The sequence below is a fragment of the Apiotrichum porosum genome (genome assembly GCF_003942205.1).
Source record: "Apiotrichum porosum strain DSM 27194 chromosome Unknown scaffold_1, whole genome shotgun sequence".
NCBI classification, from domain to species: domain Eukaryota; kingdom Fungi; phylum Basidiomycota; class Tremellomycetes; order Trichosporonales; family Trichosporonaceae; genus Apiotrichum; species Apiotrichum porosum.
The window spans coordinates 158,332-173,167 of record NW_021167108.1 but is presented as its reverse complement, the minus strand read 5'-3'; the positions used below and the strand labels follow the sequence as shown (position 1 = coordinate 173,167).

The 14,836-nt window shown below is 58.2% G+C and overlaps 3 protein-coding genes across 3 annotated transcripts; 2 read left to right on the top strand and 1 right to left on the bottom strand.

Annotated features, from left to right (window-relative positions):
* Positions 1-90: 90 nt before the first annotated feature.
* NPC2 (Phosphatidylglycerol/phosphatidylinositol transfer protein) lies at positions 91-1,666 on the top strand (the record flags this gene model as incomplete). Its single annotated transcript, XM_028615908.1, has 7 exons — positions 91-250; positions 300-318; positions 596-689; positions 996-1,075; positions 1,214-1,305; positions 1,538-1,614; positions 1,652-1,666. The coding sequence occupies 7 exons, from the start codon at positions 91-93 to the stop codon at positions 1,664-1,666; spliced, it is 537 nt and encodes a 178-aa protein (XP_028479765.1).
* Positions 1,667-4,875: 3,209 nt separating this feature from the next.
* Positions 4,876-6,175, bottom strand: EHS24_000066 (uncharacterized protein; the record flags this gene model as incomplete). The annotated part of the gene is made up of 5 exons (XM_028615907.1): positions 4,876-5,145; positions 5,204-5,273; positions 5,334-5,775; positions 5,834-5,971; positions 6,040-6,175. The coding sequence occupies 5 exons, from the start codon at positions 6,173-6,175 to the stop codon at positions 4,876-4,878; spliced, it is 1,056 nt and encodes a 351-aa protein (XP_028479764.1).
* A 5,240-nt stretch (positions 6,176-11,415) lies between these two features.
* Positions 11,416-14,596, top strand: ACO1 (Aconitate hydratase mitochondrial; the record flags this gene model as incomplete). Its single annotated transcript, XM_028615906.1, has 7 exons — positions 11,416-11,579; positions 12,009-12,117; positions 12,176-13,511; positions 13,566-13,678; positions 13,872-13,942; positions 13,985-14,075; positions 14,126-14,596. 7 exons carry the CDS (start codon positions 11,416-11,418, stop codon positions 14,594-14,596), a joined length of 2,355 nt encoding a protein of 784 aa, XP_028479763.1.
* Positions 14,597-14,836: the final 240 nt, after the last annotated feature.

Sequence of the window (14,836 nt, the reverse complement as noted above, 5' to 3'; positions counted from 1 at the left end):
AGTGACCTCACTTCCCCTTCTGGGCGACACCAACAAACCCTCGTCCATCCCGCCATCCATCTCCTCTCCATCGCCCATCGCCCATCCACCATGCGTCTCCTCGCCCCCATCTGTGCTCTCGCCCTCGCTGTCCCCGCCAGCGCCGGAATCGCCGACTCGGCCTTCAAGTGGGCTGCAGAGCTCACCGGCTCCGAGGTTGCACCCATGGGCGAGGTGCACACGTTCGACTCGTGGAGGTGGTCCGACTGCGGTGAGTGGCGTGACATGTGCTTCTGCCAGGCGCGCAGCTGATGGGCCAGGTCTTCCTTCGGACGCGATGTGAGTGACACTAGCATCCAAGAAAACGCGGCGAGGAGGCAGTGCGGGGGGTCGCTGCACGCCGGTGTCGCGGGCAAGTCGTGTGCGGGGAACGCGCGAGTTGTTTTTGCCACCCGTCCCGCTCATTCCACGAACTCGTGGGGACGCGTCACAAAGCCACACCTCCGTCTGGCCATGCCATCCACTCCCACTTCTCTGCAGTGGCCAGGCAGGGTGGTTGATAACGGAGGATTCCGAACTGGTGGTTGCTGTCTCGGCCGATGGCTGACGTGCGCAGCTCGATTGACTCCATCACCGTCTCCCCCGACCCTCCCAAGCCCGGCCAGGACCTCACCGTCAATGTCGAGGCTTATGCCAACGAGATCATCGAGGTATGTCGTGCTCCGTTTTATCCCTTTCTCCTCGTTGCTTCTTGGTGTCTGCAGGTGCTTGCTGTTTAGTCGGAGACCGCAGGGACCGCCTGGTCTTCGCAACGCAGGCACTGTCAGCAAGTCCAACACCGGTGACCCGTGTCCCGCTGTTGTTACCATCATCGATATTGTTGGCAATGTTCAAGCACGGGTTTCTGGGCGCTCAGTGACCAGAACCCGGATACCAACAGCAATGCCGCAGTGCCGGACTTGGAAGCTGGAGCCGGAAGCTGGAGCCAGGTGGGACAGAGCTGACAATACGTGCAGGAAGGTGCCTACGCCGACGTGACTGTCAAGCTTGGCCTGATCAAGCTCCTTCAGAAGCGCTTCGACGTGTGCGAGGAGGCGTGAGTGTCGAAAGAGCTGGGAGCGCGTGTCGCGAATGTCGACCGTCTCCATCTGGGTTGACCAGTGATCGCGGCCTGTGCTTTCGTCAGCGTTTTGCGATCCCTGCAACCATCGATTACAGTGGCTAACATGCACAGCCGTAACGCCAACGCCTCGGTCCAGTGCCCTGTCCAGCCCGGACAGTACTCTGTCTCGCAGACCGTGGAGCTTCCTGAGGAGATCCCTAAGGGTAAGTGCACGGATGGATTTTCGGCTGTTCTTGTGTGTGGCCTGGCCAAGCCCGTCGTTCTCGGAGGACCCCTGGGCTTTGCGAATCTGCTCAGAAGCAGTAGAGCGGTCGCGGGAACCCATACGCGATACGCGTCGCAGATCAGGCCGAGGCCGACTCCGAGGGTAATCTCTGGTTCCCGATCCCCAACATACTGTCTCGATCGCCAAGTGCCGACGCTGATCCGCTACAGCCAAGTTTGTCATTAACATCCGTGGCTACACTGCCGATGACGAGGACATGGTCTGCCTCGACCTCATTGTTGACTTCGTAAGCTATAACCTCGACGAACGTACGCTTACACCAGCTCCGCCCTACCTAATGGCATCGCCCACAGCTTCCCATTGACGATGAGCGGCGCCACTGTCCGCCAGCCTAGCCCGCTGTGGCGTGTGGGCAAAGGCGCTGCTCAGATGACTCACCGGCAGTTGTCGTCGTACGTTTGTGCTTCGTTTGGCAACTCTGGCGTTCCCCTTTGTCGCTGTCGATTCCATGCGTCTCCCAACGTATGGCACACACGATCACCGCCATATCTTTCTTCTAGTTGTTTTATCGAATGAATAGCATGCATTTTCCCATTCTTGCTCCGTTGCCCATCGTGTTATCCGAATTTCGTCATCTTTTTCAGTGACTTTTTCCTGCTTTTGCGTTTTACCAATGGCCATCGTCACGCGTCGCAAAAAGAGGCTGAGCTGCTAGCGCCAGAGCGTGTATCCCATGACTACGCATAGCTTTCAGCCACGCCAGAAGTGGACGAATAGTCACACCATCAAGGCATCGAGGCATCGAGGCATCAATTCGCGCGCGCACATGGGCTAGATCTTGGGCTTTGTTTCTGATCTGATCTACGATCCGTCGCTGCGGGTGGCTACCCCCCGAATCTCTTCTTCTGATCGACAGCAGGCTGCGGTTTTTTTTGGTGGCTGGTCGAAGCCTCTTGGACAACGGCGGGTGCCACCTGCCCGCTTGGGACGGTTGAGCGGTGGGAGTTTTGAGGTTTGACCCACACCACGCGCGGGGTTATCCACGCCCATCTCATGCATCTTCGATCTATCTCGGGTCGCTGGGATCTGCCACAACAGCCGCCGCCACAGATGCGACACAGTCCACCTGCGGCGCGCGCGCACGCCACCGCTTGTTCTCCCAGTCTCGCCCGCAGGCCCGCAGGCCGGTGGTCTGTGAGTGTATGCCGGGCAACATGCCGTATCTGGCGTGACCTCATCGGTGCGTCGGTGCCGGGTCCGGTTGGAGAGCATGACGAAGCGACACGAACGATGACCCTCTCCTCGCTCGTCTCGGACGTGCCGGGACCTATTGTTGGATTGTAAGCCACGAAAAGGCCGTCCGGAACATGTTGGTAACTGAAGCAGAATGGCCATTCAAATCTGAAACAGTTATTCGGCACGGATGCGCTCGGCACAGAGGCGTAGACGTGCAGCGTCGGGAAATCGCTGGCTTGCCGTGCCGACAGCGCAGCTCGAGAGTGCAAAGTGGACGGCGCCACCGACGGCGGACCCCCCCCACCTACCCACCTGACGCAGTAAGCCAAGTATTGCGACGCTGTTGCACATCAAAGGGACACACGTCGACTGAATGGGGAGGCCGTGGAGCTATTTCTGACTCCGAGACCGACTGCTCACTTGGCGGCCATTCTGTCTCCTAGCTGCCGACTGCCTGGTGGGCAGTTTGGAACCGATGGCGCCCATGGGCGGTATAGAACGCACGGCCATGTGGGCTCCAGGGTGCTTGCTGTAAAGGTCCACCGGTTGTGAGAGCTCTGTGTGGCAGTTCCATATACGATCTCGGGCCGTCGACCACAGGAACGGAAACTCGCTTGCCTTTGGATTGTTGCAGAGTAGGAAGGTTTACACTAACCGTGTTGTTGTGCCTTCAAATCATCTCCCCTTCAAATCATCTCCCCTTCAAATCATCTCCCCTTCAAAGCATCACACCCCTATAGATGGGGTCTCGGGAGCTTGGATATCTTGACATTTATTGCGAATGGTGGTTGTGATATGTTTGTGTATTTGTTAGTCGCTTCCCGCTCGTTCTCACACCAGAAAAGACGAGGGTTTCACCAACCATGCAGCCACCATGGGGCGGTACTGACGCGTGGACCGTGGCGTGGCACACGTAAATGTGGACGGTCGCGATGCACGTCCGCCCAAGTCTCACCCAAGCCTTGGAGAAAATAATACCGTGAATGGGCCGGCGGCGACGGCGTTCCTTGGGCGCACAAACAACAAAAGTGGCTTTACGCGCTGGCGGTCATGGTTCTCGGGAGCCACGCGCCAAGGCCAACAGAATGACGAGACTCGCCGAGGTCTGTAGACAAGCAAGCATACAAACAAACAAAGAAAAGAAAAAAAGCATACAAACAACTTCCTTTGAGTTGTTCGGTCCCGCTGTCTCGGTCCGTCCGACTGTCAGCGCCCACAACAAACTGCCAAGTATCTGGCGCAATTGATCAAGTTCCGGGTGCAGTTGCTGCCACACTCGATGTACTATGCCTCCGTGTGGTTTCCGCGCCAGATCCCGGTGCAGCCGCGCTGATTCCCGGAATCGCATAGAGTGAGCGTGTGGGACTCGAGTGGGTCTGCTGGATTCAACGAGAAGCCTGCTGGAGGACCAGGATGACGACTGTGTGGCGTTTGAGGGCTGAGGTGTCTGATTCTACCAGCGCCGCCTCACCAAAACGCACGGTGAAGAAAGGAACGCGTGTTGCCCATTTTCCCTTTTCGATAGGACGATAGCAACGACAACGACACACAGCAACGCGGGACCTCTTGCTGGTTCCCACGGAGTGGTGACTGTGGTATGGCAAAGTGGCTAGAGATTGGATTGGCGTTTCAGTGGCGTGGCTGGATCTTGGCAGAGTTCCCTTGGCCCTTGGCTGGCCGTGGGATTGTGGGCGTCTGTGGCGGACGAAAACCCAATGGGAAAAAAACAAGCGGTGGAGCTGGCGTTCCGTTTTTGTGTGGCTCAGTTATCCGTTCAAAGGGCATAACTGCCAGATGTAGATCGTGGCCGAGACACGACCCGGCAGAGGAACGTGCCGTGCGCCGTCAGCGTTCTGCCAGAAGCTCAGGTGGTACCAGGTGGTGCCCAACAAGCACTATGCTCCCTGCAACTCTGAATCAAGCACATAGTGACTTCATTCATCAGGTCCGCTTCATTGACAATCGTAACACTACGGAGGCTGGCGAGTCATCTTGATTGTTGACTATGCGGCGAGTCTGTCTAGCGGGGTGTGGGTTGGGGGGCTATCGACATTGTAATCGTCGTATACGTGCAACGCGAAACGCTGTTGCGTGTTCTCAGGCCGTCGTCGCAGTCGTCACGCCATCAAGGCAAGTGGAAGGGGGGTTTCTCGTCGGGCAGTGTCGCAGGAATAATAGGAGAGGGAACTTGGCATACATACTATACAGGGGCGCAGAATGCTGTCGGCAGTGCTGCCGTGCCGTGGCTGACGAGCGCAAGCGAGCAGGCGGGGAAGGGTGGATACACTGTTCACGGTGAATACGGCGGCGCTCAGCTGAGGCTGGCGGTTCTGGGGCTGGCCTCGGCACTCCCCGGTGCGTGAGTCATGGCAGTGACTAGCTTGTTGTTGAGAACGCGCAGTTCATCGATCTCGCGGCGCAAGCCCTCGAAGGCCTCGCTCATGAACCGGTTGGACGCCTCCACCTGTTGAATGTGGGCCACCGCGCGGTCGAGAATGGCAGACTTGGAGGTGCGCTGCGACGAGGCAGGGAGCGCATCACGGAGACGGTCAAACCCTTCGCGCAATTCATTACGACGACGCTGACAGACACATGTCAGCAGTTGCTTCTCTGGTGGTGTGACGAGGGGGAAGACTAACCTGCTCGCTCTCGATACGTGCACGGCGAATGTCCTCGCGTTTGGCAGGGAGGAGGATCCTGTCTTCATCACTGGCGGAGGGTCAGTTGCTGAGCAACAAGGTGCAAATGTGGGTTGTGGCTGTTTCTCACTTGGCGGTGAATCCAAGACAGCCCGCGTCGTCGGGGTCCTCCATGTCGACGAGCTCTTCCTCGTGATCGTCCTTGTCGGGAGATCCAGATTCACCCATACCCATACCTATGGCTTCTTTCTTGTTATACACCTTGATTGGCATGTGGAACTGGGGGTGGGCGGGATATGCATACCCATTCGAGTTCGGGAAAGGGACCGTCGTGTAGCCAATGTTGGGCGTGTATCCCCAAGGCATGGATGACTGGGAGAGGTCGGGCATTTGGTGGTTGAGCGCGTTCATGCCGGGAGAGATGGTCTGCGGGGAATAGTTGTTGATCGGGAGCTGCTGGATGTACGAGCTCGCCGAGCTTGGCGGCGTTACAATCATACTGGTAGCGGGGGAGGTGGTCATCATGGTGGTCATGGGAGTAGGAGGGGACTGAGATGGGTGGGACTGGGGGACTGAATGGGTCAGTTTATATATCCCGAATGAGCCGCGGAGCTGGACGGGAGCTCTCACCTCGGTAAGGGTGATAAAAGTGTGGCGGGGCTGGGGTGGGCAGGTTGCCAGCGGTCGGAGGCGCAGTAGGGTAGACGAAGGTTGTCTGATCGTATGCATTCTGCTGTTGCGAAGAAGGAATGGTACCGGGAAGCTCTGCTGAGACGTCGTCATAAACAATGCGCAGATAATACAGGGCACAACCTGGCCACTGAGTTGAGACTCACCTTCAACGCCTTTAGTCTCGTCATCCTCGGATTCTAGGGGCAGTTCCTGGCGGTGGGCGGCCTTGTTGATAGCGGGGCTCATGAGGGGGTGACCCTGGTCGAGCGGCGAAACGGAAAGGGGGAGCGGCGAAGTCATAAAGTCGTTTCCTGCGTGAACTGGAGAATCGAGAAACGGCGTGTCGAGAAACGCACAGTCCAAGAAGGGTGGTTGAAGAAACGCCACCAGTGGTGAGCCAAAGGTTGGGCTTTCCATGACCAGCAGGAAGACTTACGGGTGTGGTTCGGGTCCATCCCCATCCTTTTATCCATGTGTGCATAGGCTGGACGGCCTATCATGGGCGCAGCGAGAGTGCTGATGTTCATGGCTTTATTGAATCTTCCTGAGAAAAGTTAGTTGCCCCGAACAATAGCGGCCCGCCAGGGTGTGTGATGGTGACGGCGCAAAGAAGCATGAACGTACCCGGGAAAGAAAGGGTGATGGGGTGTGATCAAGTAGGGTACGTGCGCTATCGTACTCGTGGGGAATGTGTGGACACAAGGTTGGTTGTGCGAGGACAATGGACAACAAGGTCAAAGGAGGTGAAGAGATGTTGTCGGTGTGGACGGGAGACGGGGGGGATAAGTGGCTATGGTGGGAAGGACGCGCTCTGCCTCGTGGGGGTGTGCTGCTCTTTGTACGTTTGCGGCCTCCTTTGTCGGGAAAACGGCCAATACGACAGAGGTGAGTCAAAGCAAGGATGGTGGTGGACGGCCGTGGACGTGCCGAGAACGCGTTCTGCCTCGGAATTGAAAGGACGACGACGCGCGACAAGGAGCAGGTAGAGCAGGTTTAGGCGAACCGCAGAGAGATGGTGCCTTTGGGGGAGAGGGAGAGGGGGCTCGGGCGGGGGCCGTCTACACCAGAGACAGCGATAGCAATGACGGTGAAGTAGATCTAGTTCTGCGCGTGGGATAGAGATGCGCGATGGTGAACGCCAGTGGGCCGGTCACGAGGAGAGAAACACCTGTCGGACCTAGGGTAGATAGGCTTTTGGAGGTAGATCTGGGACGGGGTGTGCAGTCGGAGGAGGATGCTGGTGAGTGTAGGGAGGGTGGGCGACGGGTGTTGGGGAATGCAAGACGAGGCAAGATGCACGGCAAGATCGTGGTGTGCGCAGTGGAAGAATGGGGGAGAACGAGATCATCATCTGCACCAAAACGAGACACGGACGCCATGGCACGCAACCCCGCATATCATCTGGCTGTCCGCCCAGACCTTCCGCAGACTTTTTGCGACCGCCCAACCCCTCCCCAACGTTCTTTCAGCAGGCAAGTGCAGCCCCACCCAGCCTCTTCAGGAGATCCTCCCAGTTCTACGTGCGCCATCGAGTCAATGGCCCAACGTTGAGCGACATGAACGGGAGCCAAAGGAGCCTAAGCCAGCGGATTCGGCAGCCCCTCGTCTCGGCGACCCCCCACTCGCTCTCAGCGGGCCAGCAGCCAGCGGGGGGCGCGTCGCGTCGTTGTTCGATCCGGGGTACGGCTCCTGTATGGTGCCCCCCCCACCCCCCCCGATCTCAATCTCTCGTGGCCCGGCCCCAAGGGCTGCTGCCCGTTCCAGTCTGTTGCCGCTTGTCTTGGGCAGCCGCTTGCAGCAAGAACGTCAGCTCTGCGCCGCCGCCCGTCTGCCCAGATCAAGAAAGAAGCGATTGCAAGCACGCCAAGTCGGAGGCGGGCGCTCCGCCCAACTGTGTGTGGCTCCGGATCCGCTCGCGAAGTGTTTCGCGGTGAATGGTGCACCAGCTCGTCCAAAGGTATGCAGGCACCCGTTGGTGAGCTCGATGGCACCCTCCTTTTGAACGTATTGGCAGATAGTCAGCGACGCCGCCGCCGCCATGGGCTCGCCAGTTGTGCTCATCTGGGACGCCCCGTGGGTTGTCGGTCGGCGGCCGGCCGGGGTGGCAGCGCGGGTGGCCAAGTGTCCGTCAAGATCACAAAGTTCGGTGGCTTGGAGAGTGGAGCCGGGTGGGGGGGGGGGACTGGCGCAACAGTCTCGGGCACATGGTCAGAGATCGAGACCTCCAAGCTGGATTAGCGAGCTCCCAAGAGTCTGGAGACACCGAGCGGGCTGAATCTCGGCGCAGGGGGCGGCACGCCGGATGTGACATTGAGAGGCCGTGCCAGAGGAGCGATCGCAGAATCTCTGTTTGGGCTACGTCAAAGCCTGCTAGCAAGTTTTATCGTGCGTCGGCCGCGCGGCCAAGCTGGGATACCTCTGCTCCCCCATACATATTCGGGGTGCAGAGGCACTGCGCCGCGGGCGCTTACCGACCTTGGCCGTACCCCTCTGGCCTTGAACGGCAAGAGGAAGGTGTATTGTCAACGCACAGCCATGGGCGTTTTTGCGCCTCATTTCGCCTCCGACCTCCGTACTCTGTCAGACGTCAGCTGCTCAGCTACTTCCCATCGTTGAGCAGCGATCGCCGAGCGACCGGAGTCTGATCTCCGCTAGCACACATTACAGATTGATATCACCATAGCGTGTCCCCAGGTCGACTGGAGGGAGACAGGTGGTCGGCGGTCGCCCTTACAAGGAACGACGTGGCGGCGCGCCCGTGCAGTCTGGCAAAGGGTGCATCTTATTGGGACGACCCCGGTTCCGCGGGGCGTACTCGAACTGCGATGTATCTCTCCGTAGTCGGGTGCATGGCTTCGGCGTTGCGAGGCTGAGCTCGACGCATTCAAACGTGTTGACAACATACGCCCAGGCGTGCTGGAGGGCAAGTGCCACGTTCACGATCGTGTTTGGTGCTCTTTTCGCCATTTGTCTTAAATTAGATGCCCTCGTCTCGAGGATTGGGAAAAACCGGACAGTCACAGTCCGCCGCGCCATCGCCCAGACAAGTGTTGAGCTGAGAGAGGCACAGCAGGCGATGCGCTGTTTACTGCTAGGCCGTGCGCCGTGACATGTGGCTTGCGCGGAAGAGCAGCCAGAGTTGAAGGTTCATGATGAGAATTGAATTGGCCCGTAGCTTGATGCCTTCTGGCCTGCCCCGTATCTTCCAACACCAACGCCCCCAAACCTTGGTCTCCGCGAGATGTTGCGGGGTCTGCATGGTGATTCAGTTATTGGCGCTAACTGTACGTACTGTAGCTCTCCTTGATCCTCATCCTCGACCCAGAGCACGCGGGACATGCCGCCTCACGAGATCACGAGACCGCTTTCGAGTCTGTTCGCCATCAAGTAAGCGACCTACGGCCAACCAACGCCTCTTGGCGCCGCTGACGTTCGAGCCCGTCCAGCGTCCACTTATCCTCATACTTTGCGCGCAACCAGGATACAGCTGAAGGACTCGATACTTACCGGTAGGTCAGATGATACCGTAGAGATCCGCTTGTTGCCAGTTGAGCACATGCTTATGTCCAGATCCAGCTGAACATCGGAATCAATCTTAGATGCGGTATGCGGTATGCGGTATGCGGTATGCGGTATGTAGTTGATGCTCGTGCCAGATGTGTGTGTGTGTGTGTCGTGTCGTGTTTGTCCGAGAACAGATGAGATTGGGCAAGTCAGGGCAGCATAGAGTGGAAACGCTGACCACCAAACTCAACACTGGAATTCGCTATCCTGCGATGTGGGCCATTTTCTGAGGCGGACCAGCATCTTTGTGTCGTCTTCCAAGTCTGATGTTTGTGGAGCTGTGTCGGATGTTGGTAGGAAGGGGTAAAAAATTGAACAGGTTCAGGTAACACTGGAAAGCTGTCATGCAACTACCATGTCCACTAATTTTTAGGTGTACTCCCCACGTCTGTCTGATTCACGTGTAAACCAGGTCCATGATGAGTTGGACACTGGTACGAATAATCGGCAAGTGAGCGCCGATCACGTGCAAGACGTTGACCCATCTGTTCGCATTCCCTGACGACCTGACCGTCTCCCACTCACGAGCGGGACCTGGTAGTGGGTGACAGACGGCGCCGAGCGTTGTTAAGGCATAAGGAGGCGTGTAAGTGATCCAGTGATCCAGTGATTAGTACCCGAATCTAATCTCCCGCTGAGGACTTGACGGACTTCACCCCCGTGTATCCAAATGAAACGCGACCCTCTCCACTCTCCCCTGTGGCCTGTGGCCTGTGGCTCGTAAGCATTGCCCTGCCGGCCGCCAGAGGCCAGAGGCTTGTGCAGTTCCAAATACCGAACGCAGCCAGCTGTGCCAGGGTAATAATGGTATCGGTAACAGCTGACGGACACTTGCCGGTCCGACCAGCCCGTTGGACTCCGCCGTAGTAGCCGAAAGACAAAAACAAAAGGGCCTAAATTGATAAATAAATTGCTAAATAAAAGTCCAAAGGGTGAAAAAAAAACCCCAGAAGGAAAAAAAAATGGGTGTCGGTATGGATATGCGGACTGATGCGCAGTAGTGGGTTGATGGATGCGTGGCATGGGTGGCATGGGTGGCAAGGGTGGCATGTGCATGGGTGGCGTGGGTGGGTCTTTCGGCGATCGTCGACCGTAATCATCCGCCGGGTGTGTACAAGTGCAAAACAAAGATTCCTTCTCACCACATCGCTTCTACATTCGTTGCTCTTGTAAAGCGTCAGTTCGGCCGCCTCGTACCGATGAAGGCACTGCCCATGATCCATGGATCCATGTGCGACGTGGGACGCTACTGACATGGCCAGAAGGATTCGCGTGCGGTGGTGTACGGGTGTACATGTCTGCCCCTTTTCAGTCGGACTTACGGCGTTGCAGTAGCCTTAGTCCGGGGTAACGGTGGTAGCAATACCCAGTAGTCTTGGCCATTTGCCCTTTTGTCTGGCCCTCATAGAGTTTCGAGTGTCTGGAGCACCACTTCCAGGCTCTGCGGTATGCGGCACCGGACATGGTCGAGCCGGAGAACGGCGACGCTCTCTCGCGCATAGACCGGGGCCATTGGCGGGGGGGACCTTTGCGGGCTTGTCGTCAGCTGGACACATCGCACTGTCGGCCAAATAGCGCCGCCAGCGAGCATTTTACGTAAGCATATCCTGTCGGTCATAATCGGGACAAGGTGTCGTTTTGCTGGTCCTGGGTCGTGTCTGCGTCGGAATTACGCCTCGAAATCTCACCGAGCGTGCAGAGCCAATCCACGATGGTTGTTTTGCAACCAGTAGGCGTTTTGCGGCCGGGACGTCACTGGCTGAGGGATTGGCGCCGGTCGCTGTCACGGGTGTGCCCTTTTGTGTGTCCCCCCCCCGTCCCCCGTCGCCCGCCCCGCCCAGGTATATTGCTCCACAGCCAGTCTTTTGCTCTTTCTTTCATACACCTCTCCACCCCCCCCTCTCCCAACCTTTCACAACCCACTTGGGGACACGATCTTCTAAAGGTCGGAACACTCTCAAGCCCACCTGCCCATCATGATCTCGCCCCGCGCGTCCGCGTCGCTCCTCCGCGGCGTTCGCTCCATGGCGACCGTCCGCTCGGCCATTGGTGACACCAAGGTTCCCATGTCCAACCTCGAGTCTGGCAAGTTTATCAACTACCAGCGCATTGAGGACAACCTCCAGATCGTCCGTGCTCGGTGAGTACTGGCCTTTAATAGTTGTAGTGTTGGGCTGCTGTGTTGGACGCTTCACGGAGCCATTCCCATCGCCCATCGCGATTGCCATGACGCAGGTGGGCGCGGGAAAAGTTGAAGCCGGGTAGCCGGTGGGTGCTTCGGCAAAACGTGATACTGGCATCGCAACCACTCTTCTCTCTGGAGTCTGCGACAAGGCCAGGCGCTCTCTTGGTTCTTCACGAACATGCACGCTGTGCCAGTGGGCGTTGTTTTCCCTTCATGAAGAAGGGGCGCGCGGAGGATCCGATAGGCCGTTCGCACCAGGTCGGACCAATACGTGGCTTGCTATTGCGGCCCGGCGCGAAACCACACAGTCCTCCGAGCCTGGTCCAACCATACCTTTATCAATTACCACCTTTTAACAGACCATGGTTGCTAACCAACATGCAGTCTCAACAAGCCCCTCACCCTTGCCGAGAAGATCGTCTACGGTCACCTCGATGACCCTCACCACCAGGAGATTGTCCGCGGCGAGTCGTACCTGAAGCTCCGCCCCGACGTGAGTTTGCGATTGGACCATCGGCCGTCTTCATGACCTTATCTCTAACGTTACGTAGCGTGTTGCTTGCCAGGACGCCACCGCCCAGATGGCTATCCTCCAGTTCATGTCGGCCGGTCTTCCCCAGACTGCCGTCCCCACCTCGGTCCACTGTGACCACCTTATCCAGGCCCAGGTCGGCGGTGTCAAGGACCTTGCCCGTGCCATCGACATCAACCGTGAGGTCTACGACTTCCTTGCCACTGCTTCGGCCAAGTACGGCATCGGCTTCTGGAAGCCCGGATCCGGTATTATCCACCAGATCATCCTTGAGAACTACGCTACCCCCGGTCTCATGATGATTGGTACCGACTCGCACACCCCCAACGCTGGTGGTCTCGGTATGGTTGCCTGCGGTGTCGGTGGTGCCGACGCTGTCGACGTCATGGCCGGTATCCCCTGGGAGCTCAAGGCCCCCAAGGTCATCGGTGTTCACCTTGACGGCAAGATGTCGGGCTGGACTACCCCCAAGGACATTATCCTCAAGGTCGCTGGTATCCTCACCGTCAAGGGTGGTACCGGTGCCATCATCGAGTACACCGGTCCCGGTGTTGACTCGCTCTCGTGCACTGGTATGGCTACCATCTGTAACATGGGTGCCGAGATTGGTGCCACCACCTCGCTCTTCCCCTTCAACAACAAGATGGCTCAGTACCTCGAGGCCACCAACCGTGCCCCCGCCGCCCGCTACGCCGAGGCCTTCCAGCACAACCTTGTTCCCGACGCCAACTGCGAGTACGACCAGCGCATCGACATCAACCTTTCGGAGCTCGAGCCCTACGTCAACGGCCCCTTCACCCCTGACCTTGCCACCCCCCTCTCCAAGTTCGCTTCCGAGGTCAAGAAGAACGGCTGGCCCGAGGAGCTCAAGGTCGGCCTCATCGGCTCGTGCACCAACTCGTCGTACGAGGACATGTCGCGTTCGGCTCACATCGCCAAGGAGGCTGCCGAGCACGGCCTCAAGGCCAAGTCGGGCTTCACCATCACCCCCGGTTCGGAGCAGGTCCGCGCCACCATCGCCCGTGACGGCTTCGTCGACACCTTTGAGGGTATCGGCGGTGTTGTTCTTGCCAACGCCTGTGGCCCCTGCATTGGTCAGTGGGACCGCCGCGACGTCCCCAAGGGCACCAAGAACTCCATCATCACCTCGTACAACCGTAACTTCACCGGCCGTAACGACGCCAACCCCGCTACCCACGCCTTTGTCGCTTCGCCCGACCTCGTCACCGCCATGGTCTTTGCCGGTGACCTCACCTTCAACCCCATGACCGACTCGCTCACCGGCGCCGACGGCAAGGAGTTCAAGTTCTCCGAGCCTAAGGGCCTCGAGCTGCCCCCCAAGGGTTACGACGCAGGTGATTATGATTGCATAACGTGCAGTTGTTGAAACATAATGCTGACATTGACAGGCGAGAACACCTTCCAGGCTCCCCCCGCCGACGGCACCACCGTCCAGGTCGCCGTTGACCCCAAGTCGGACCGTTTGCAGCTCCTTACGCCTTTCAAGGCATGGGACGGCAAGGTAAGTCACGTCTGCCGAGGCTGCTGTTTTCGCCGAGCTCGAGAAGCCCATCGCCGCTGCCGAGGCCGCCAATGTCACCACCGAAGGTGGAGGATGACGGCGATGGACTCGGAGGGCATTTTGCTTCCGTGGCGCCACAGCACTTTGCTTCCGTTTTGCTTCCGCGGTGCCACATTCAACTAACACTGCACAGGACATCATTGACGCCCCCGTCCTCGTCAAGGCTCTTGGCAAGTGCACCACCGACCACATCTCCGCTGGCGGGTGAGTAGAAGAATGAGCAGGGAAAGATTTCTAACGTCCCAGCCCATGGCTTAAGTTCCGTGGCCACCTCGAGAACATCTCGCAGAACTGCCTGATCGGTGCCATCAACGCCGACAACAACGAGGCCAACAAGGTAAGCGTTCTGCCTTCAGACGTGCCCTAGAACTCAACTGACAACTCTAGGTCCTTAACCAGGTTACCGGCGAGTTCGGCGGTGTCCCCCAGGTCGGTGCCTACTACCGTGACCAGGGTATCCCCTGGGTTGTCGTCGGTGACGAGAACTACGGTGAGGGTTCGTCGCGTGAGCACGCCGCCCTCGAGCCCCGTTTCCTCGGTGGCCGCGCCGTCATTGTCCGCTCGTTCGCCCGTATTCACGAGACCAACCTCAAGAAGCAGGGTATGCTTCCCCTCTGGTTCAAGAACCCCGCCGACTACGACCTCGTCTCGGGCTCGGACAAGCTCTCGATCACTGGCCTCAACGAGTTCGCCCCCGGCAAGGACCTGACCATCCTCGGCAAGAAGGCCGACGGTTCGGAGTACAGCTTCATCGTCTCGCACACCTTCAACGAGGGCCAGATCGGCTGGTTCAAGGCTGGTTCCGCTCTGAACCTCATGGCCAAGGCTGCCGCTGAGCGCGCTGCCGGCAAGGCTTAAAAAAGCGTTGGAGCATGGTGATGACTCTTTGTACGCGTGTAGGATGAAGATATAACAGACAAGAAGATCGTGAAGCGTGTGTTGCACAGCATATATATATACTGATACGCATTGGGTGCAATCGACTAACAGACGTGACATCCGTTGCCGGGCGGACGTCGTTGTGGGCGATGAGCGGATGGCATAGCCTCTTGAACTGCTCCGGATGATGCTGGCCTCAGGAATACTGCCGCTGTGGGG